The 25,114-nt window shown below is 36.8% G+C and overlaps 1 protein-coding gene across 7 annotated transcripts in view; it reads left to right on the top strand.

The window, feature by feature from the left end:
• ZMYND8 (zinc finger MYND-type containing 8) overlaps window positions 1-25,114 on the top strand; it is a 49,999-nt gene that overhangs the window by 13,591 nt on the left and 11,294 nt on the right. For 6 of the 7 annotated variants that reach the window (XM_021540905.3, XM_031506526.2, XM_021540900.2 and 3 more), the window contains exons 3-14: window positions 8,481-8,629; window positions 12,988-13,206; window positions 14,052-14,165; window positions 14,929-15,021; window positions 16,304-16,391; window positions 17,041-17,096; window positions 17,545-17,622; window positions 18,667-18,782; window positions 19,825-20,306; window positions 20,647-20,787; window positions 23,396-23,548; window positions 24,240-24,743. In XM_021540905.3, the coding sequence (XP_021396580.1) occupies window positions 8,481-8,629; window positions 12,988-13,206; window positions 14,052-14,165; window positions 14,929-15,021; window positions 16,304-16,391; window positions 17,041-17,096; window positions 17,545-17,622; window positions 18,667-18,782; window positions 19,825-20,306; window positions 20,647-20,787; window positions 23,396-23,548; window positions 24,240-24,743 (2,193 nt within the window). The remainder of the gene's footprint in view (window positions 1-8,480; window positions 8,630-12,987; window positions 13,207-14,051; window positions 14,166-14,928; window positions 15,022-16,303; window positions 16,392-17,040; window positions 17,097-17,544; window positions 17,623-18,666; window positions 18,783-19,824; window positions 20,307-20,646; window positions 20,788-23,395; window positions 23,549-24,239; window positions 24,744-25,114) is intronic. The other variant, XM_021540906.3, reaches the window with a different exon arrangement.

Raw genomic sequence — 25,114 nt, forward strand, 5'->3', positions numbered from 1 at the left:
ATAATAAGGGAATTGGTATTTCTTTAACTAGCTACTGATTTGCTTTAGTTGGTTTGTTAAATTTAACATGTATATTGATAAAACCCTTGCCAGCAGCACTCTAAGGACAAGAATAGCAACCACCCACCCCAAGCCCTTACAGGCTTGTTTTTATCAAGTGAAGAATGTGGGATATAAAGAACTCTTTAGACTTAACTGTAAACCATTTCTCTTTGTTGTATACCCAACCTAATCTGTGAATTAGTGATGTAACTTTGTAATAGTTATATAGAAAATATAGTTTCTCTCAGAAAATAAAAGCATCATAAATGTCATCTCCAAGAGCTGGCCACAAGTCATGGCCAAGAGCTGGCCTGGTGTAATGAATCTTTCTGGACTCCTGTTATTGGGACTGAAACAATCTTCACTGATAGTTCGGTGCAGTATTTGTGCAGCAGAGAAGTCACAAACCAGAATTTCAAAACTGTTACTCTGCTCTGTCCAAGGCAGAAAAAGTGCAGCAAATTTCTCAACTGGTGGGATGGTGGCAGGAATGGCTTCACTTGCAACAATTAGCTTGTGCAGAGTTTTGCTTTGTGTGTTTTGGAAAGGATATAGATGAGGAAGTTGGCCTTATCTAGGCAAATCTGGTGGGGAGTACACAGCTCTTTGTGCTTTGTTTGGGTTTTTTGATGTGTGAGAAGCCTGTGCAGGAGATCAATCCATGGCACTGTACAACTTCAGACATGATCTTGAGCAGCAGATGTGCTGCAAGTCTGTAACCTGCTTGCCCAGGTATGGTTTGTACAGCTCATGTGAGTCTGTGTCTAAAGAAAGTTGTAAGGAAATAAATTTAATTGCTATAATACCAATTAGTCTGATGCAGACCTCCCTCCTCATGAACATTCTTGTTTTGGTACAAGCAGTTTAATTGCTATAATTCAGTTGCAGTTCAGTTTAAGCTAAACTAAACCATGCATTGTTTAATCTGTAACATGGGTCTGAACACAGCCTTTGAATTGGACTAGGTAATGTGGTGGTTTCAAAGCAGCCTGAGCTGGTCAAACTGCTCAGTGCAGCAGTTTTATCCACTTCCTTCCATGCCTAAGCTGGCAGGAAACTAACTGAACCATGAAACATGAACAGTTTTCTACTAGCTCAGTGTGCTCAAACAGCTTGGTGGGCTGCCAGAAGTGGAGTAAGAGAGAAGGCAGGAATACACCAGTTGGGTGCAGGAAGTGTGGAGCTTTGTTAGCAAGCATTTAGACAGGGCTAGGCTGGAATGAAAGCAGAGCTGGAAGGCATCACTGACACTTCTTTATATTGTGATTGCTAAAGCAAGTCTGTAGCTGGGCTCAGGGCTATGGAGTCCTGCATGTTCAGCTGCATTTCTCTGCCCCTTCTTTGCTGGCTGTAATGCTTCTGCTGTTGCACTGTCAGCTGTGTCAAGCAGCTGATCTAGCAGAAAATTGATCATATTTTGTAGTACCAGATTTTGCCTGAATCATGAACTGATTAACTCTCCTGTTACACACAAGTAACCTGTCTCCAAAAAGCTGTGGGGACAGATAGCTGGTAAGGTGGGAAAGAGGAATAGAGTTACTCTAGCAGTTATAATTTAGATCTGCTTATAAGCTGTGCATGTGCAGCCTTGTTAAAGACAAGGTTTTAAAATACACCACTCTCTTGATGAGAATAAGAAAGCATAAGGGATCTGAGAACTGGACATGGGAAATGACAGCTTAAAGAGAATCCAAAAACAGGAGTCCAAAAATAAAAAATGGAGTGAATAGAGGATTGCCCTTTAATAAAGGAGAGAGGCCGTAGGTTACATGATGGTTTCATGATTATATTTTATCCTTTGTATATGATACATTAACATGTCCGGCAGAAACATCTTGTTACATTTCTGTTCCAGCCTTATGGACTGCTTTTTAATCTTGTTTATTAAATATTTCAAGATGGGGCTTGCAAGGTCTCTGGATAAATGTCTAAACATTTCCAGGTTGTGGTTTCATTGCAAAATCTGTCTTTGCTTGTTCTCTTTGGACAGAGTGAACTCTCCACTGAATGTTTTCTTCCTGTTTACCTGGAAGAATTAAAAAAAAAAAATCCTCTCTGCTAGTTTAATTTAGCTGCTAACAGTAGCAAGCTGTGGTGACAGATGGACTTCCATGCAGGTTTTTATGTATTTAGGCGATACTGGAACCATTGCTTGTTTAGTGCCCAGTCAAAAGGAGATCTTTAACTCTCTTCTTGCCATCATCAGTCATACATCTCTGACATTGCCTTGCATCTCTGCTGGCTCTTAGGACTTGGGTGGAGAGGTTCTTTCCTACCTGCTTTTTTCACTGAACCGGATTACTGGGGAGTTGAGCAGATGTTGGACATGGCTGGGAGCAGCTTTGCCCCAGCAGGGACAGCTGGTCATTAGATGGTCTTAGCTTGGCATAAAATCATATACTGAGGCCCTACTGCTTAATGGAGAGAATTCTGACATTTACAGGTTTGAGGGATTTTTCAGTGTTAAAGACTTTGGTCTTAAGAGCTCCTCTCAGTGGTAAAATGTTCAGATACCATGAATATAAATACAAAAATGACTAATTAAATGGAATTCTGAGAATGCATGATACATTTTGTAACAATTTGATAATAGTACATCTCTATCAGCTTTCTTTGTAGTGACAAATCCGCACAGCCAGGCTCCAGTTTATCCTTGCCTTTCAGCTCTTGCCTTGCAGGTTGTTGGAAAGTGTTTCTATTTCTTTATCTCCCAAAGTCCTGCAGTGAGGAAACAACTAACAGTGTCTTTTTGTACTTGTGTAAAACTGTAACGTGGCAGGAGTTCATCAGAATTTACACAACCATGCCTGACCTCTGTTATTTATTGCATTAAGTAACTGGACTGGGTTAATTACATTGGTTGAAGTTCTGGAATGTAAACAGGGCTTTAGTGGTTGGTTGCAACTGCATCATGTTTCAAAACTCTGGCAGAAAATTAAAATTCCTCAAAGCTGAGTGTAAGTTCTAACAGATTTATCCATGATTTTATTAAGGTTTTAAGATATTTACCCTTGCTAAAGTATTACAGGCAATGGATTTGAAAAATCAGAAGTCTTTTAACAACCATTCAGGATAATAAATTTAACTGGAAAGCTTCACAGTTCTGGAGTTCGTCTAAATTATTAATTGAAACCTGTTCTATCAAATGGGACAAGTTAGTATTGCTACATTTTCTGTCAGATTTCTTCATTGATTACACTCCATTTAAAGTACAGGCATTCAGAGATTTTGAGGAGTAGACAGACGTGGCAGTTTAGGTGATTTTTTTCTTGTTCCTTCTAAAGGTATAGATACACATTTCTGCAAGGTAATGACAGCTGAAGCAACCTTCAGTCACCTTTCTTTTCTTGTACCTTCTCTCAGACTGTCTTCTTACAGCTGTTTCTTAAAGCCATCAAATTAATTCTTCATGCAACTGTTGTTAATAAATTTTTGGTTTTTTTACATTTTACTGAATTTAATTATTTGATTTGGTTCACCAAATGTTGGCACAACTGTTTGTGCCATAATAAAAGGCATAGCATGGCATTGGAAATTAAAGTTTAAGTGACACTTTGCTGAGTGTCTTAGTCTTACATGGAACAGTTGGTTGTGTTTCTAGTTGGAAATGTTACTCAGAATTTTGCGTATTTGACCCACTTGCATTGAAGTATCAAAAGCCTGCTTAGATCACAGGAAGCTCATTGGTGTAATTAAGTTTCAGTTTACTGATGTCTCCTGTGAGGCTAAAATAGTACTTCCACTGAAAAAACACATTGCTTCTGTCTCCTGGAGAATAAAAATGACTGCGAATCTTGCCATCTTTATTTTTAAATTTCTTTTTGTTTCTTTTAATATTTGAACAAATGTTCCTTAGTTTCCCTCTTCTTACTTTCTGAAAATTTCCAGAACAGAAGTTTTATTCTTCAAGTAGTAAGCAGCTCATTTTAATAGGATTTATATCTACAATCTAAGAAAAATAGGTACAGAATTTGAATAAGTAATACTCTTCATGAAAGTAAAGTTGATATAGTTAAGATTTTCTTTTTTATTGTCTGCACTTTATTTTGAACTGCAAAACTTTTCTTCCCATTCACATAATCTCAAAGAAGGTTAGTTCTTCACTCAGAGTAAAGGATATTATCCTGCAATTTCCACACTTTTTGGGAAGGCTTTTATTTTGTTTGCCTATCTTGTTTGTGAGGTTGAATTTGAAAATCACGGTCTATTGGAATTCTGATTTACTCAGGCTTTTCTCATTTTTCTTCTGCTATCCATTGCATTGAGGATGGGGGGTTAAGGCAGCATAATCTTGTCAAAGTCACATTTCCATCCTTTTCCCTTATACTGGCACTTTCAACTCTGGCACTTGTTGCTCTGCTGATTTAACTGAAATGAATTTTTAAGGTTGTTGTTGATTTTCCAAACCATCTTGCTTCCTGGGTGAATGAACCAAGTGCTAGAGAAAGAAAAGGGAAACAAACTTTATTTATGTAAGAGTGCTGTGAAACCTTGACTTAGGTGTGGATTTCAGCTCTCATCAAGGCTTTATTGGGAACTCGCCATTGTTTTAGTCTGGAATAGCTTTGATTGCATTTAACTTAAGTTTTTAAATTGAAAAAATAACAAAAAAGTATGGAAAGAAGGGCATAAGGGGGTGTCATCAGTCTGTGGTACTGGGCAATTTATGCTTTGTTCTTACAGTAAGGCATCTTGATGTTGCTTGTTTTCAAGAAGAGTTACATTTAAATATCACAGGAAAAGCAAAGAAAACAACATCCTACTTTTACAGGTTTTCTGAGTTGGCACCTGCTTCTGTTGAGAAAAGCAAGACTTCTCAGTTGTCAGGGATCCCTGCTATGGAGTGTTTACAGTGCAGCACTTTGCAATACACAGAGTATAAAAATATTTCTTGTGGTCTGTGTTCCATATGCTGCAGCAAGATAATACACTTTTGTTTGTTTTTATAATTTTTTAAGCTAAACTATAGTAAGTCATTGCCATAGTTATTTGCTTACAAAGTGCATTGCCATTACATAAAGTTGGACTTACAAAGCAGTCATAAAGTGTGAAATGAAATTGCTTTAGGGTTTAAGTAAACTTTAGTCCATCCCCTGGGAGCAGTAGTTACTAATCCTTTAGTTACATGGTGGCATATAGACACGAAGATTTAAGCTTCAGGTGAAGATCAGGTTAGCTTGTTGCTCCCCAGTGGATGATTTGTAAGAGTATTCAGAGGTGCTTATTGTCAACCTTGACAACATCACAGACCAATTAGTACTAACCTAGGGATGTAAAACCAGGGAACTTTTAATGAGAATTTCAAAAGTTATTTCAGGTGTCTATTTTTTCACTTGAGCTAGAAGTACATTTTTGAACTGGTGCTAAGAAAGAGAAAAATTACACCAAAAATCAAGAAATCAGTGGACTAAGGTTGCTTGGGAAAATTAGTATTTTTAATACAACTGGTTTATCAGTGAGGCATGCTCAGTGTGTGATAGGAGTTCAGTAGGAGCAGGGAGATTACACAATCACAAGCCAAGTGATGATCAGCTGTCATGGTGAGAGATCCTTCCTAAGGTGAGACCATTCATGATGGTTAAGTGCTTTTTGAAAAATATTTACTTATCATATAAGAAATCACAGAAATTCTGGCTGTTCCCTTTTGGAGCAGAAACCTGAATCCACCCCTTACATAACTGATATAGTCGCCAAGTTACTGCACAGCTTAAATTTGGTCTCTTCTGTTTTTTCCTCCCAGATCTGTTTCACTTTTTTCAAGTAACCCTATACTAGGGAAATTATTCAAAATTAAAACTTAACTTTCCTCCTTACAGGTTGTTTTAACAGGGATCAGTTTCTTGACCTGGCTCACAACTTGGCTACAGGAACTCTGCTCACACAGCTAGGAGAGCCAGGGAGGGAGAAGCAGCAGTTTGTGATAAACAGGGTATTCCCACTAAAAGAAATTCACACAAAAAGCAATTTTTTATCATAATTAGAATGGAAAATTATAGGCTCAAACAATTTAAGAAGATTCTTTCATTACTTGAATTGAATTAAAAGACTGTGCATATTATCAAGTCCCTCACAGTTTGGTTAACTGTGGTAGTTAAAGACACTGGCCTATTCCACAAGCACAACTAAATCTGAAAAAATATGCCTGTGCATTGCTATTTTCCTGTCTATTCCTTAATTTTTACAGTTATATTGCCTCAGGAAAACCTCCGTGCATTTGAGTAACTTGCCAGCTGAAAGAAAAAGAAAAAGGAAGTCTATTTCATGTCAGTTTTTGTACCTTGTCTATGAGTCACCACTAGTTGATTTGAAAATCCCCAGTATACTCAGGCTTCTTGAACCAAGGAGGAAAATTACATCACTTTAAGTAGATTTTGAAATTACTTAACCAAACATACATGTTTGTGTGATCATTTCATAAGATTAGTACTGAATCAGCACCATTTCTGCTGAATTGTAGCTTGGATTTGGCTGTGACTGAATAGTCATTCAGTTCTGCTTTAGCTAATAACAGTTTAACACTTTCCTGACCCAGAATCAGTTAGTTTAGGAAAGAAACAACATTTAAAAGTGAAATGGATCACATGATGGGGGCAGGAACTTTACTGGTGATTTTCTAACTTAGAGATGGGACACAATGTGCAGTGTCACAGCTTTTTTGTAAACCTCACAGTCTGAGGCTGAAGAGCTGAAAGAAAACTGGTGTGCTCCAGTTTGTGCCTGGAAGTAAGAAATATAGGCAAAGAGCAGAAAACTCTACTGTCCATTTCCCCTCCTGGTTTAAGGTGTGCCTGCGTAGGTACAATCTGGAAATAAAAGCCCAGCTCTCTTTAGGGAGTTACAGGGATGGCTTTATTTGCTGGTGAAAAACTTGGGTTTAGAGACCCCTATGAGAATATTGTTTGCAAATAATAATAAAGAAACAAAGACTTTAATGTGATGGTAGGAAGCTGAGTTTTTTGTGCATCACTGAATGCAAACAGCTCCCATGCTGAAAAAGGTCCATTCTACTTTCATGAAAAAAATAGCATTCAGAGCTTGTTTGGTTTTGGATTTGATAATTTTGATTTAGTTGTGAACTTTGGTTTAACTGACACTGATGCTGCAATTTCTTCCAGGATAGCTGGATTAGCACAGCTCTCTTGGGATATATGAAGCATATCCCAGCCCAAGGAGTTCTTCTGCCACCTTCTGTGCATAATCAGCTAAACTGACAAACCCTCGAGTTTGCTGTCAGCATGCTTGTACTGTGTTGGCATTTTTATTGTTGTAATTACTTAAGGAGGGGAGGAAACAGACATTGTATTTTTCACACATATAGGTGACATAGCAGCTCTTTGTATTGTCAAATCAATCTAAATTTTGGGCTAAATGGAGCAAGAGGCAGATTTGCTTGAATCCAAACACAGCAAGTAACAATAATGGCATCAGACACATTGTATTGATTGATTTCAGCCAAGGTATGTCAGCAGATAACTGGTGCTAAGTGCTGCCAGTATGTGTAAAAGGGGAAGGGTGTGTGGGAAGGGGAAAAAAGTCACAGGTTTTAGTGTCAAAGCTCAAAACATGACAGGTTTTTGTTTGTTTATTTAAACCAGTTTACTATATTTTGCCAGCATTTTATAGCTTATTGTCAACAGAAGAGTTTCTCTGAGAGCTGATACTAATATGTCTGCTGAAATCACTGTGCCTACAGAATTGGTAGCAGACACTTCTAGAATTGTTGAAATTGTTGAAATTCCAGATGTTTTTAGCCTGGTGTAGCTATTCTAGGGTAGTAAAACACAGGATAGGCAAACACTCCTGCTTTTGTTTTCTCTCTTTCAGTTATATATACCCCCACCTATATTTTCATGTGTTTTTCATATTTATTTATAGTTTCCCTAAATATTGACACATTAACCAAGCTTTTGCTCAATCAGAAGTCATCATATAGCACTGTATTATCCATAGATTTGTGTAGAAAGTGGCCAAAACCACTGCAGTTTTAAATTTTTTTTCTGTGCAGTTTAATATTAGGGGAATAGTTCAGTTGTTTCTTGTGATATTGTTGAATTCTGATCCCTGTGGTTCTGTGTATAATTTTGTTTTGCTACATGCAGTAAAAGCTTAAGGAAAAATTAAACTTGTTGACCCAATTCTGATGAAATTTCACTTGTATTTTGTCGGAATCATATCACTGTTCTGTGACTGTCCTTTACAGCTGCTTGTGTACTTGTTTCTTTTGAAATATGTCAGTGAGTTCTTCTTAATTGAGCTGAGCATTTCATATTCATCAGGGATTACTGAAATTTTGTTCTGAGAGAATGAAGTTGCAAATGCTCTTATTTTAAAATGATGAAATAAAAATCTTTAAAGAGCATGAATGACAAACCATAACATTGTTGGAACATTTTGCATCAATTTGCAGACTTTAACCACATTGTTTGTATGTGTTACAGATCCTGGCTCTGCTGAACGCACAGCACAAAAAAGGAAATTTCCCAGCCCTCCACATTCCTCCAATGGCCACTCACCTCAAGATGCATCAACAAGTCCTATAAAAAAGAAAAAGAAGCCTGGTCTATTGAACAGTAATAATAAAGAGCAGGTAAGAGAAGTCATGGTTTTATTACTCCAGAACATGAAACAGTAGAGGATGTAGAGACAGCTGATCATGAGCTCAGTCTTCTTCAAGGATGCTCCATTTTTGTACTCTTAAGGAATGGGTATTAATTTTTGAATGCAGTGGGGGTAGGAGTTGGTATTATAATTTTGATTTGAATGCTCTTTGATCATTGCTTTACATCTGTTGAAAAAGACCACTTGTGTCCTGCTTAGTGATTTCGTAAAGGTAATAAGATGTATAACCAATAAATGCAATTTGGAACAGAATTACAATTAATAATAACAAAACCAACAATAACTTTTTAATTAAAACTATTAGCAGGAAATGTTCAGTAGTGTGATAACCTAGATTAAGAAAGATCTCATAATGTCAGTCAAGTTCCTCATCTGCTTGCAGTCCTTTCTTAGGTGCCTGTTAGTCAGCTCCACCTTGGTACTCTGTATATTTCTTCCCCTTCCTTATAAAGTTTCCAGGCAGTACACTCCTACCAAACTAGCTAAATCAAAGGGTCACACTGACTTTTCAGTCTTTATGCTTGTAACCTTATTTTTACTGTCTTCTGAATGCAGAATTGATAGCATTTGTTGTCCTTCTTTGAACTTGACTCCACAAGACTTCTGACAATTTCTTAATCATTGTATGATGCACGTGAAAGAATTATATGACTTGTATTGAATAGCAGATGTTGTAAAGCATGTGTATCATCTTGAATAGATTACATGAAAGCAGTCTTCAGCCTTACTGGAATTACTTCACTCCTGATGTACTAATGACACGCCTGTGTATTTTTCAAAGTACATTTTTGTGTCACGGGGTTTTTTGCCAGTGTCATAAACACAGGATTAAATTCTGAGTGTTCAAAGCACTTTCTCCTGCCATAAGAGCATCCACGTTATCCTGGAACAGTTGCACTGGTGAAGAAAGAAAATGAAATTCCTACTCACTGCAGTTGTCCTGGACCAAAAGCTGTGAATAAATCAGGCCTTAAAACTCAGTATAAATTGTCTTTTATTTCAGGATAATCAGGAGGTGTAACTGTATCATTTGGAGGTTTGGCATTTACTGAACTTCACTGCAGCCTGGGTTTATTCCTTTACATCTTGAACATTTTCTGGGCAGATATTGCCCCCCTGAAGTCTGAGCTTGTAACTGTGCAGTGCAAAGATAATTTTGCAAACAGTAGAATTGAATCCTTGGGTATTAATTTCCACTTTTTCTTCCTACATTTAAAAATATATGTGAAAACTCAGTTGCCGTTGTTGAACTTGATAAATTCCCCTTGGTAAATACTTTTCTGTTTTCCAGGTATCTCAGACCTGAAATGTACAGGATAGAATAAAGTTGTGTATCTAATGAAGAAAACCTATCAAACTTGCTTATTTTGTTGTGTTTGTTACAAGTTAGCAAGAAAACATCTTCTGTGTAGTTCTGTTTAGCTTTTACAAGTTGCTTTTCATTTTATGTCGTCTTGCATGTCAAATTTGAAGTGGGCATGCCTGAAGATTGTTGTGTCTAAATAGGTTCAAACTCTGCTCTCTGTGGTAGCAGGAGTTGTTTTTAAAGATTCTTTTACTGCTGAACAGATGTGAGCTGAGCATGCAGGTTCTAGTTTTGCTCTCAGGGTGAGTTTGAGTATGATGTAGCTGATAGCTGTGGTTCTGATTGACTGATAAATCTGTTTTGAGGTATGACAACCTCCCTGGAAGCATCTAACTTGAATATTCTATGTTACAAAGTGCTTTATAGAACTTGAACATTTCAAGATACCATTACAAAAATTATAGTTGCATGAAGCTTTGAATTACATGTTGTTGGTTCAGTCACAGATCTTCAGAATGGTGCCATCAAGTATTTAAAGTGCTGAAAATCACACAAAGAAATAAGGAATTGTAGAATGTAATTAAGGTAAAAAATTAGGAACTTCTGACATTTAATTTGACAGCTATAATGTAATTAAAATTGTCAGCTTGTTTTACTACTAGTTTCAAAATTAATTTAAACTGAATAGTGATCTTTTTCTCTCCAAAACAGCACTACAGTACTGTTGTTTGTTTTCTTCAGTTTCCTTTGTCATTCTACAGGTCTTAATATCTTCAATAAAGCCTTTAAAACAAGCTACCACCTAGTTGAGCTTGAACTTTAATAACTGTTAAAATTTTAACTCTTAAAACATATTACTTTGACTAGGATAAGTGAAAAGGTCCCTTGATGCAGTTGAATCATTCATTTTCAGTCTTTTGTTCTTTGGGTCTCTGTTGAGTCTCTAAACCCTTTTTTATTTTGTTTCTTAAACTTGGCTTAGGGAAAATAAGATGATAGTTATCTAAATGATAAAAGCATCCTTGAACAGAAACCAAATTCATCTCATTTGCCAGCAAAAATTGACTTCTCTTCAGTTTGGATGTTACAATTTCTGTGGAGGTTTCACAGATTTTATGTTTGTCTTAAAACAGAATCTTTGAATCTTACAAAATTAGTGTGGATAGATGACTTATATCCACTTCCAAGTCAGAATATATATTAAATTCCTCTGGTAATTTTCTTTATCTGCAGTGGAGGAAGTGTTCCATAGCTGCCTTTCCATGTATACAAGACTGAGATGGTCTCACAGCTGTGGTGCACTTAGGTGCAAACAAAACATGCTTCTGCACTGGAAATTATAACTTTCCCTTCCTCATTCTGGTTTCTTTATTTGAATGCTTGTTGTAGTAATTAGTTTGAGATGGACTGAAACCCTTATGCTGTCCCACTTATTCCACAAGATCTCATAGAACCATCCTTCTGAAATTCTTGTCGTGTTATGTCATTAAATGTTTGTATATAGGAAGTACAGAAGTAGCACTTTGCCCATTTCTGTAGTGGGAACAAATTGTCTCTGGGCTTTATCATCTGTAGAATAGAAAATGAAAACCACCAAAACTGGCACAAAATCATGAGAAATTTTAGGTGGCAGAGCGTTTATGGATAACATCCTTTCTTAGCCTAAGATATTATAGAGTGCTATATAATCTGGGTTTTTTTAAGATACAATATCTTCATGTGGGTTGTTGCTTCTACCTTGAAGATCCCTTATTCCTGCAAATAATTAGATATCCTCCTTTGTAACTTTAGGTATCTAGAAATACTATGGTTCAAAGTGGCATGCTGGTGCTTTCTGGGGAAGCCCTGTGTGCCTGATTTTGTTCAGGATGCCTCAAAGGTACAGAACACGTTTGGCTGCACTGTTCTGTGAATCACATGGGTATGTGACAGCTCAAGAGTCTCAGAAGTTGCAGATTTGTAAATGGTGTCGGACACTTGCAGAATGACCTGAGAATAAAACAAAATGGTTCTTTAGACTACAAGTTTTGGATAATTACAAGTGAATTCACAAGCAAGTGGTTTTACATCAAACAAAAAAGTCACATTAAATGAGCTGTTTAAAGTCTCAAGGCTGTTTCCCTCCTCAGCCAACCACCCCTATAATGAATATCAAACAGAGAATTTGAGTTCCCTTGTCATTAATACATAGAAAGTAGTTTTCTATGTTAGCAGCTCTTCAGAGATGATATGACAAACTTTAGGTATCTCTGGACCCATTTCAGCTATCCCAGGCTCTTCACATTTTGTTTTTGGCGTCAGCTGTGTCATCTCTGAGCTGTCAGGCTCAAGGGAAGGACCAGTTCATGCAGGTTACAGAGTTAATGCTGTTTTCTAGTGCAGGCAAACAGGTAGAGATGTGAGTCTCAAATTTTGATATGCATTTAGGTGGTGAATGAAATCTCTCCTGTAGTGGAGGTGGCTGCTCAGGATGTGATTTGCTCCTTTGTCAACCTTCTCTACAGTTTGCCTTATTAATCAAAATCGGCACTGGCTTGCTTCGTGGTACAAAGCTGTAAACTGCTGCAAACTAGCACAGATTTGCATGGTGTTCAACTCCTTGTTTTGGGACTAACCTCTTCAGATGTCCCAGCTTTAGCCACCACTAAATAGCTCAGTATTTAGCTTGCACGGCCCCATGAAATTCTGAGTTTAGAGGGCCTAATAGCTTCTATAGCAATACTTCTTTCTTGAAGCTGAAAATGTTTGCTGGCTCTTGTTGGATTGCATGTCTTGCACTCAATGCCCTCACTTGCCACAAAAGATTTATTTCTGGTCTTGAGTGCAAATTGTCATTCAGCATCTGAATAAGCAGTAAACTTCTTTATGAATGATTTTGTGCAATGACTAAGATACTGTGCTTGCATAAATGTTAATCAAACTCTGTAAATTGCTGTGTGCTTATATATTATGAATATTATGATTTGAAAAAATGCAAATTTGTTTTGAAACCAAACCTGTTTTTCTTGCCTACATTTCAGTCAGAACTAAGACATGGTCCGTTTTACTATATGAAGCAGCCACTCACCACAGACCCTGTTGATGTTGTACCACAGGATGGACGGAATGATTTCTATTGCTGGGTTTGTCATCGGGAAGGCCAAGTCCTCTGCTGTGAACTCTGTCCTCGGGTTTATCATGCTAAGTGTCTGAAACTGACAGCCGAACCAGAGGGGGATTGGTTTTGCCCAGAATGTGAGGTTAGTTTGATATAAGGAGTGGATTTCTTTCTTGGTTTTGAGATTTAAACAGCTTTTTCTGTGTTCTGAAATGTTTCTGGTTTATTCCTATTGCCTCTTGGTCAAGGTACCAGAAAAACTTGTGCAGAAGAGGAGGCATCCATGGCTTTGCTTCACCACTTTTTCTCTGTGTGTTACCTGCCTTGTGTTTGCCTTCTTACCATGAATCTCCAACTCCCATTGTGTCTCCAGCTCTAGAGAAGCACCATTTCAAAGAGTGAAGTCTTCATCAGGCACCAGTAATCCTGAAATCATTCTGAAGTTTTCACTAGTTTGACTTGTGCTTCTTGTGGGCTGGTCAGCTTTTCAGCAGTGCAGGAAGAAATGCACTATAGGGTCCACATAAACAAGTGGGTATTTTGTTACTGTGGAAGAATTGAATCATTCCTCTCCAGTGATTTCTGGGGAGAGAATACTTAGCATCCAAATATCTGTAATGAAAGCAAATTGGTTTATGGCATGTTTTCCTCTGATCACTTATTTTATAAGAGCCCAGGTGACCTCACTCTCTCACATTGCTCTGAACCCACATTGTATTTGGGAATTTTATGTATTCACATATTCATTTTGTGTGATCTTGAAGATGCTGGATAATTTTCAACTCTTTTCCTTTTTTCTTTTTTTTTGATAACATAGTTGAAAACCCAGGTAAAACAGGCATCTGGAGTAATTACATTGCATTATGAGAAATGTTTTGTTTCTTATAGAACAGCTATTGTATTTCATTTGACTGCTAGAATGTTTCAGTGGAGAATGATTTATCTAGAAATGTTTCCTGACAGTGTTTTTTTAATCTGAACTTTTAGAAAATCACAGTTGCAGAATGCATAGAAACACAGAGTAAAGCAATGACAATGCTCACCATTGAACAGCTATCATATCTACTGAAGTTTGCACTACAGAAAATGAAACAGCCAGGGGTAAGGACATTTTTGTTGTTTTCCTCTTTAAATACTTGGATCATGTGTTTGTCATAATCTGGGGTTTACTTGCTTTAGTGGATGATGAATGTTTAGTTTATCAGATTGTGGCAGCTTCTGTTCTATCTGCCACCTGTCTAGCACAGACAGATTAGTTTAGGTTGTACAGACTGTTTCGGAGTGCATTTAAAATGTAGTTTTGTGATGTAACTTCTGGATGTATTTTCAGTAGGTATAATGAAAATACAGTGTGGTTTTCCAGTGGAAGGTAGTGGTTTCTCACTTTCTGAAAGTGGACAATGCTGTATCAGATATAAAAGGGGAATGTGGAGACATGATCTCTTCCCAATAGACAGCCCTAGGCACTGAATTATTGATTATATGTGTTGAAAATGCAGCTTCTGTCTGTTATTAGCAAGTGTTCTTACCACAGAAGTTGGTTGTATCACATACTTTTAAAACGCTGAGGAAATTCCTTCAGTGTGTCTAAAACCTGTGCCATTGTGTGTTATAAATCACAACAGTACCTTTTAAAAATCCCCCAATTTTTGTGATTTTTGCAATTCATCATGTTCAGCATATGAAAAATCAGTTAAATGAGACCCTTATTTCCTGTTGTTCTGCTATTAATGTATTACCTCACAATATTTTATAATTACCTTTAAAGAATTTTGTCTGATAACACAGAAAATGAGTGAATGTTGTGTAATTTATGAAACTGTTCAGTATTAATAACCAGTGTGGTTATTTTCTCCCCTAACAGACAGAGCCATTTCAAAAGCCAGTTTCACTGGATCAACACCCAGATTATGCAGAATATATCTTTCATCCAATGGACCTTTGTACATTAGAGAAGGTTTGTATGAAGCTAGCTGAGGAAGGTCCTTGAGTTTGATTGCTATCTGTAACATTTCTAAATGTTTGATGGCAGGGAGAGCGAAGTTTTTGAATTTATTTTGATGGTGGGGTGGTTTCTTGGTTATTATGTAAGTCAGTTCATTTACAGCTTAAAACCAATCATATGTTAACTGAACTTCTCTGTTTTGCCTGAGCCAGTAACAAATGCTTAGGAATAAATAGTGTGAAAAAGACAAACTTACACTGCTGACTTTCTTCTATTAAATTAATCTGATTCCATGAATAATCTCCAGGAGAGACTTCTTAAAGCAGGATTTACATTTGATCATTATGTAGCATTATGTTTCATTTGATCATTATGGATCATTGGTTCATTAATTAGGCACCATTTTATGTATATCCAGGGGTCATTCCTGACTCATTTTACTGGTCATTTAACAAATACTGTAATCTCCACTGCACCTGAGGTGTAGGAGAAAAAAGAAACAGTCAAGAGGTGGGTAATGGAACTTTCATTTTCAGTTCAATAGTAATTTGAAAGTACATACAATGAAGAAATTCTCCATTGCTTAATGAAGAGTGACACATTACAGAGCTTTGTTCTGTCAGGACCTGGTGGAGATACAAGTTTTCATTCTCTGTGTCCTTACAGAGGAGGTTGATGGTATAAAGTATGGTAACAAAACCACAGGACTGATTTTGTTTAATTAAATTGCCTTACCCACTAGGTAGACTGTAATATTAAACATATTGTCTAATGTAATGTGACCAGTATTTTTTCTGGGTCTTGTAAAAATTAAAACTTCTGTGGAATGATAATACATCAGTAGAAGAAACCAAAGACTTTTCTACAGAAACATTGTGTTCCTAACTGTTAGGAAACATGTTTTTTTGGAAATGTTTGAGATGTTGATCTAAATAACTCACTATTTAGATTTAATTTGGACAGTTCATACACTTTCAGGGCAGTCAAAAGGTATATTGAATTTGAGAGATTCTTAAGCATTTAGAATCATAACTCTGCGGTAAATAAATATCATAGCATCACTGACTGGCTTGGGTTGGAAGAGCCTTTAAAGCTCATCTCATCCCAGCCCCTGCTGTGAGCAAGGACACCTTCCACAGGACCAGGTTGCTCAGAGCTCTGTCCAGCCTGGCCTTGAACACCTCCAGGGGTCAGTTTTTTAATTGTATGACTGATAGGACACAACATTCAGGAAGAAGTTGTCACTTTTTACTGATTTCTGTTTCCTGATATGTTGTTAATTTCTTCCTTACAGAATGTTAAAAAGAAAATGTACGGTTGCACTGAAGCATTTTTGGCTGATGCCAAATGGATTTTGCACAACTGCATTATTTACAATGGGGGTAGGTATTAATGTGTACTTACTGCCTCAGATATGAAACCTTGACACAGTTAAAGTCATAGAGCAATTTATAGACTTCTACACTGAAATTGTCTTCCTGTTAATGACTATAGTGCCTAAAACCAACAAATTATTTTAAGAAGTGGCATAAATAAAACTGTAGGGCAAGATACAACTTGTGCTGCCACTTTCTCATTCTATCTTAGAGAAGACATTTCAAATAAGGTAGAATCATAGAATGGTTTGGGTTCATAGGATCATTGAATGATTTGAACCTTAAATGACCTGATCCAATCTGCATCATTTATTTCCAACCCCTGAACTGCTGTAATGTTTTGCATCATACAGCACTTAATTGAGACACAATTGAGAAGATCATACACCAAATCCCTCATTGAAAGAATGTTAGTGGTAGGAAGGCTGCAACAGTCTACAAAAAGGAGCATTTAAAGATTATTAAATGTTACATTGAGAAGAAAGTGCTGATGTTCTCCTTTGGCAAGCAAATAATTAATGCATATGTTTTTACATAGTTTTTTTAGATCTTCTCATTTGTTTTTATGGATGACTTTTATATCTGAAAACTGTTGATTTTATCATAGTTCTGCTACAACAATTTTCTTGGTTAAAGCATTTTACTGTTTCCTCAGGAAATCACAAATTGACACAAACAGCAAAAGTCATCATCAAAATCTGTGAGCATGAGGTACGAGTGCCCCAATTCAATTAATTGTTCTGTGTTTAGTGTTTCCTGTCACGTATTTGTGAGTGACTTAATGCATATTTTCCAATATGTGTATTACAGATTTATAATTTTTATAGGTTTCCTTGAACTTAGGTATGCATATCCATGGCCTACAGAATGGCATTTGGTAAAAGCATTGCTAATGTCTCTTCCACTAGGATATTCACTATTTATAATTAAGACTTATGGGAGGGGAAGGAAGTGGAGAAAGTGGATATATGGATTCTGATCAAAGGCACCTGTCTTTTTATGAATATTTGGACCTGGAAAAAGAGACCAACATCTGATGCATAGATGTACTTTTTGTAGTTCTTTTACTCTAACAATATGATTTTCTTCTGAATAAATGCGAATGACCACACTTTGGACTCTGTTTAATCTCTCCAATTATTTTGTTTTTTCTTTCCAGATGAATGAAATTGAAGTATGTCCGGAATGTTATTTAGCTGCTTGCCAAAAACGCGAGAATTGGTTTTGTGAGCCTTGTGTAAGTTGGAAATTGTGGTAGTCTAGCTACTGTATTCAACTATCAGTTCTTATTTGACTGTTGTCCTCTCTTTGTTTTAAACCTGTGGTGGTTACTGAGTCAAGGAAAGCTGCTGTAGTTTACCAAGCAGCTTGTGCTGGAGTATCATCCTTGTAGAGTCAGACTGTCTCAAATTACTTAGGTGTAAGATTACAGGTTTTCACAAAAGGATTGCTGCAGTTAGAAATAATGGTAAAGACTGTCAGCAGCCAGGTCACAAGTTCTCTGTCCTCAGTTATAAGGTAACTGCCTTGTTCCAGCAGTGCTTCTGTGTGGTACCCTCAGTGCTCGCAGGATTTCTGAAATGTGAATGTCTCTTTTTGCAGATGTGCATCAGTTTAGATTTGCTTTTTCTTTCGTGATCTATTGATAGGTTGTCTGTTTCCCGTTTAATACTGAACTGAATTTGGGAAGACACCTTAAGATTCTCAAGTAGAAGTGTGTAATCCATCAAGTTCTTTCTTGAACTGTCCTGGTTTCAGTTGGGATAAGGGTTCCTTTTCTTCTTAGCAGCTGGAACTGTGCTGTGTTTTTGATTCAGTATGAGAATAATGTTGATGACACACTGATGTTTTGGTTCTTGCTAAGTACTGCTTACTCTAAATCAAGGACTTTTTAGTGTCTTATGATCTGCCAAGACACAAGCCTAAGTGAAAATTATGGCTTTTCAAAGATTAGCTCGAGCCAAATTTAAGTTATGCTATATGTTTGGAGGGGACTAATAAAAAATAAATGAATAAAGAAGTGCAATTACAACAATTTTAATCAAGATTTTTGTGTGAGGTTTCATGTTTAGCAAGTTTTTTAAATATAATTTTATCATTTTGTCCTATCAGGATTTGTTTTGTTTATAGTAAAATGGAATCTCGTATTTGGCAAGTGCCTTGTTGGATCTTTATTGAATCTAAGGAATACATACAATTTAAAAAAAAATCATCTTTATTATCAGATTGGAAGGTAGTACTGCTTACATTTTCTTACTGTGTATTTTGCCTCTTTCTCTAGAGCAATCCCCACCCTTTGGTCTGGGCTAAACTCAAAGGCTTTCCATTCTGGCCTGCTAAAGCACTGAGGGATAAAGATGGGCAAGTTGATGCTCGTTTCTTTGGCCAACATGACAGGTGGGAGTTGAACAAAAAGATGTCTTTTGCTGTACTTAAAAATTTCGTGTTGTTATTTTTGTGTGCTTGCAAGTTTTTGCATCCTGTCTTTAGAACCTTGACCCTAACAAAAACTGTGTAATACTGTAGCAAACACAGTTTTAGTTCCTTACATAATTGTAAGATACCTACATAATCTGGTGAGTATGAAGTTTAATTCCTGTGTCTGATGTCATGCTGGGCAGAAGTGCAGTTCTTAAAGGTGGAAGAAACCAGTGAAGTAATTTATGTTAACTAAACATTATGGGAATATGTACACACCTGTAGGTTTAAAAAATACAGAAATATAACTTGTGTTGAAAATGCCAGTTTTGCTCTGAAGAGAGTTCTCTGTACTTTTGGATCCTCTGCTTTGATGGACACAGCCATGATGAATACAAGTTGATTTGCCATGAATTAGAAATACAAATCTATAATAACATGTGCTGTAAAAAATTCAACTATACATGACCATGGAATAATTAAGTCAAAGTTCCTGCTATATTAGGGTCTTGGGAGGCAGTTTCAGGGTCTGCTTCATTTAATGATAAATAAAATCTGTCCAGTACTTGGTGGTGGAACCTTTCCTGGCACTGAGGAATTTGGCCAACCTGGCCTGGGGTGTAAAATGTTTCTAAGAGGATGCTTGTGAAGTATTCATTTCCTTACCCGTTTTTTCCATTTTTGTGCTATGACAGACTGTTTAGCAGTGGTTATCTTGCAGTTACATAGACTGTTCCAATTAGGAATATTTTGTCATTTGACCAGTGTTAAGTCATGTTTTATTGTTACTGGGTAAAGTAAAATAAGCCAGGGATAATCCAAGGCATACAATTTGCTTACTTACCAAAACTAAGCACTGAAATATTCATAGAATGTAATGATGGTTCTTTAAAAGTATCTGAACTAGCCATATCGTTATGATTAGGGAAAAATAAATTAGTATGTGCATAAAAGCTGCCAATGTCCATTCACGGTATGAAATGTAGTTATGTTATCTTTTATTTTTCTGTTTTATATATAGGGCCTGGGTTCCAATAAATAATTGCTACCTCATGTCTAAAGAAATTCCTTTTTCTGTGAAAAAGACTAAAAGCATCTTCAATAGTGCAATGCAAGAAATGGAGGTTTATGTTGATAACATTCGTAGAAAATTTGGAGTATTTAATTATGCACCTTTCCGGACACCATATACTCCCAACAATCAATACCAAATGTTGTTAGACCCTGCAAACCCAGCTGCTGGAACTGCAAAGACAGACAAACAAGAGAAAATCAAGCTGAATTTTGATATGACAGCGTCACCCAAGATTCTGATGAGCAAGTCTATGCTGAGCAGTAGCACAGGTCGCAGGATTTCACTGACAGATATGCCACGGTCACCAATGAGTACAAACTCATCAGTTCATACTGGCTCTGATGTTGAACAGGATACAGAGAAAAAAGCAACTTCCAGTCATTTTAGTGCCAGTGAAGAATCCATGGATTTCATAGAGAAAAATACAGGTAAAAAAAAAAAGGAGGTACAGGACTTGGGAGATGGACTAGTTTTATTCCATGTACTTTTTAATGACAGGCTGTATTATCACTTGGTTTATGAAGAAATTTTAAAAAAAGAGATGCATTTAATTTTCAGTATCAGAGATAAGAAAGAACAGTTCTTTCTGTCGCCTTGAGAAGGAATGAATAATCTTGTAAAATGACTAAACCCATTCAATTTAAATAGCATGAAATAGTTGTAACTGTTAAAGTGAATGGAGAGTGGAAACAAATAAAAAAAAATAGAATAGTCATGAGTAGGTGTTCTGGTTTTAAATCTGTCTTTATTCATTTTGTACTTTTTCAGCTTCTCCAGCACCAACAAGAACAGGTCAAGCAGGGAGCTTGTCAGGCAGCCCCAAACCTTTCTCTCCTCAAGCATCAACACCAATTTCTGCTAAGCAAGAAAGAACTTCCACACCAGGAAGCATTCTGAATCTTAACCTTGGTTAGTTTTGATATTTGAAAACTTAATATTCTTACAGCTGAACAAATTATGGTGGTGTCTGTGCAGCATAATATGAACGAATGTGCTTGTATGTGGCTTGAAAGGAGCAAAGGTCTTTAAATGAGACACACATGTAATTATTGTTTTATGAGATTTACTGGGTTTTTTTTTCTTGTAAAAGAAAGTTTCTGTTATTGTTTCTTGTTGATGAAAGGAAGTTGTTAAAGGATAATCTTTTCTTAGCTGAACTGTAAAAATGAATGTATCTAAAGAGTAGGTAAGTTTCTGAAGGTTGTAATTACATGAACATTGCTGCTCTTCAGCACTCAGTCTCTCTCAAGTGAATTGCTTTGTAGGTTTTCTTGTGATCTTTAGGATTTAGGATTTATTAGGGCTTCTCTCTTGCTGCCTTCACATCACCTCCTCACTGACCATCCCTCTCTAGGGAGATAGGTGGATGAAAGGAATTAGCAGAATTCTTGAAGTCTTGAAACTCCCTAGAAGTAAATTTTGGGATTGTGGAATTTTGAAAGATGGAGTAGGTAAGTACTAAGTTGGTAAAATAGTTCCTGCAAGCCAAACATGTAAATCAGTTTCCTCAGTCATGCTGTGTTCCTGTGAGTGTTCTGATTCAGTTCTGGTTGCTTTTTACCTCCACAGAGAAACAGGATTTTGCCCCTTTTTTGTTAGGTATTTCAGGAAGGTTTATATTCAAATAATGAATTAATGTCTTCAGTGCCTTATGGATATTCTGATTCTGGATACAAGCTCAGAAGTCTGTTTTTCAGTGGGTCATATGTGTGGACATAATTGTAGAATTAATTTCTTCTGCTGCACTGTAGCTATTTGTCACCTCATCTGAGGTGTCAATGCATTTGGAATAACATTAAGAAAGACATAGTTCTGCAGTTGTGTGAGCCACAGATGGGAGACATCAGCTGGAACACTTTGAATAAATAGCATAGATTGGAAAATCCGATGTTATGGTCCATGAGTAATACCATAAAAGAAATGCTTATAATGCTCTCAAGTAGATCATCTGGGGTTTTTTTCAGGTTTAGGGGAATTTCCTTTATTAAATGTACTTTTTGGTGGTGAGAGTGAACAACCCTTCTTCATTTTATAGTGTCAGCTGTGCCAGACGTGTTGTGTGGATGTTAGAATTTTTCCAGTATAACTCATTGTGTCTCATTATCATACGTGATGTGAACAGAGTTTCCCTCTGCAAAAACTAAAGTGAGAGTCCAGAAAACAAAGACACTTTGTATCTTCAGAAGAGTGCTAGGAGGATCCTGTGGTCTGCAATTCAGCAAAAAGGAAGGAAAAATAACAGAAATGAACCATCTGTTGCTACTGGCAGACTTGCTAATTTAAAAAATGGAGGTGTGAATGAGCAAGATATACAGGGATTTGGGGGGAAGGAAAACGTGTGTCTGACAGTATAGGACCTGCCCTTGGTAACAGAGGCAGGAAACAATTAGAATGATATGAAATTCAAACTTACAAAGAATGTCTGGTCAGAGGAGTCATGGTTCAGGCCTTTGTGTTTATTTCACTTTTCTCTAAGTTGTACCTCAACAGAAAATATTTTGTAAATATATATGTGTGTGTGTGTGTATGTATAGTAAAATAAGGCAACACTGTGTCATATTTAACTGCTCTGGAATGAAACTTGAAAATAAAGGACAAATGCACATTGTGCCTGGGTTACCTTTTGCCTTCTCCTCTGGTTTTTCTCAGCTTATGGCATTGGCTCTTCTGATCCTACCATGAGCCAGTTAAAGGAGCTAAATTGGCCAAACATCCTTCTTTTCCTTTTTTTACCCCTTCTTCATGGGTCCTTTCTCTTTCCCCAGCTAACTCCAACTGGTTTAGTGCCCTGAGCACTGATGGAATGTCAGCACTCCTAGCAAAGGGTAAAGGATAGGACTGTGCTATACAAATACAACCTCTGCAATGGGAAAATTGAGGCAAAAATGTGAAACTTCATTGCTAAGACAATTTTACCCATAGCACTCTAGTGTGTATTCTTTGCAGACAGATGTGTGCATTTCAGAATGAAAATTCTTTACACATAGATGAAAACTCAAGATTTTGCTGACATATACTGAAAAATTTGCTATTCTTTCTTGAATTTACTAATTTATCCAGTGAAATAATTCACATTTTCATATGTATTCTCATGACCTGAGTTTTGGATTTTAAATGATTACTATAAAGATTTTGTGTCTTATACTATTATGAAGATTTTATTTCTATTTAATTTTCTCTGTGATGGTAGTGCTCCTAGTAGTAAATAGCAGCAGTAGTTTGGTTGAGGTGCTGTCAGACAGCTTTACAAACCTGAATGGGGATTTCTTGATAAATTCACATTGATGGAGAAAATGTCCCCATAATTGATGAATGTGTCTGTGTGTGTGAAGAGAGGAAGAATCCATTCTTGTAGTAAAGTCATTTTAGAGTTACTATTTAGCCCACAGTTAGGAAAAAAAAGTGAAGTATGTTTCAGATTATTTGCATTGCTCTTTGGTGAAACGTGTTTTATCTGGATAGCGATCTCGGTTCTTTGTGTAAAATCTTTTTTCTTAGTTTGTGCTTGTTTTTGCAGATCGTAGCAAGGCCGAGATGGATCTGAAGGAGCTGAGTGAGTCGGTGCAGCAGCAGAGCACCCCCGTGCAGCTCATCTCTCCCAAGCGCCAGATCCGCAGCCGCTTCCAGCTCAACCTCGACAAGACCATCGAGAGCTGTAAAGCACAACTGGGTGAGTGTCCCTCAGGAACATCAGAAGGATACACTTAAATTGGAGGCCAAATAAGCTTTTGGATAGTAAACCCATAAATATTTTGTTTTAGAACAAGAGTAAAGAATATTCAAACTTTTATAGAATATTCTACTCTGAGGCGAGTAGAATGCACTGAACTAGTTCGCTTTAAAACACAGTGAGATCTGATGCTTCAAATTTTTGTTTCATCTTTTAACCTGTTTTTGTGCCATTCTGATGAAGATAATAGGAGATGATTATAGTTTTATCTGCTTTGACTGTTGAAAAATTGGAGAATTCTGCCTAAATTCTGTCAGTTGCACAAAGTAGGATGAATGTAAGTAACTGTAATCAGGTGAATAATGTTCTGATTTTTAAAGCGGCTTCTTGTGGATAAAAATAATTAGTTTTTATATTTGCCAGCATTGGGTCCTGAGTTGAACAAAAGACGTTGCAGGTAGTGGGGAAAAGCAGTGAAAGGAGAGCCACTGAATGAAATAAAAATATTAATTGGAGTATGTAGAAGTTCATTCTTATACATTATGGTGCTGGGATAGGGCATTAAGCTTTGTAGCTTAAGCACTGACAGTTAAGGTAATGTGTACACTTTGTTCTTGTATATAGAGTATTTTCATGGTAATGTCAGTCAGTCTGATGTCAGCATGGAATGTACTTTCCTTCCCACAATTAGGAATAAATGAAATATCTGAAGCTGTTTATACAGCAGTAGAACACAGTGACTCTGAAGATTCTGAAAAATCTGATACCAGTGACAGTGAATATAGTGATGAGGATCAGAAATCAAAGAATGATCAAGAGGATGGTGAGGACAAGGAAGGTGCAAGAAGTGACAAAGAATCATTGAGCTTGAAAAAAAAACCCAAGCTTCCAGCACAGAATGAAGACAAGGAGGAACTTAAAAGCACAAGTCCAGAAGTGGAGAAAACAGAAGAACCGGTCAAGGAAAAAGGTGTTTCAGACACTGAAAAAGAATTTTCTGAAAAGGGAAAGAGTTTACAGCATCCTGCAAAAGAAAAGCTGAAAGGTAAAGATGAAACAGACTCTCCAACTGTGCATCTAGGACTGGACTCTGATTCCGAGAGTGAACTTGTCATCGATCTAGGAGATGATCATTGTACTCGTGAAGGAAGGAAAAACAAGAAAGACTCTAAAGAATCTTCTCCTAAACAAGATGGTAGGATGAAATTATTTCCTTTTGTTTCCCTTCTGTTCTGTAGGGCTTTTACCAAAGGTAGAATTCCACCTTTATTTTTGCATTAAGATAAAATTATCTGTATTAAAACAATTCTTAGGAGTGATTATTCATCCTTTGTGACTATGAAAAAAGTTGTCAGTGCCCATTGTAGTTTTTGGTTTAAACAAAATTAGTTTTACTGTTTCCTTTCAGCAGAATGGAACTATGAATATCCATAATTTTTGCTGGGCAGGACCCAGCACTTGGCCTTATTTAACCTGATTAAATTGTCCCAGGCCATTGATTCAATCTGTCAAGATCTTGGCAGAGCCTTCCTGCCCTTGAGCAGATCAGCACTCCTGCCCAACGTG

The sequence above is a fragment of the Lonchura striata genome, chromosome 17 (assembly GCF_046129695.1).
Source record: "Lonchura striata isolate bLonStr1 chromosome 17, bLonStr1.mat, whole genome shotgun sequence".
Taxonomy (NCBI): Eukaryota; Metazoa; Chordata; class Aves; order Passeriformes; family Estrildidae; genus Lonchura; species Lonchura striata.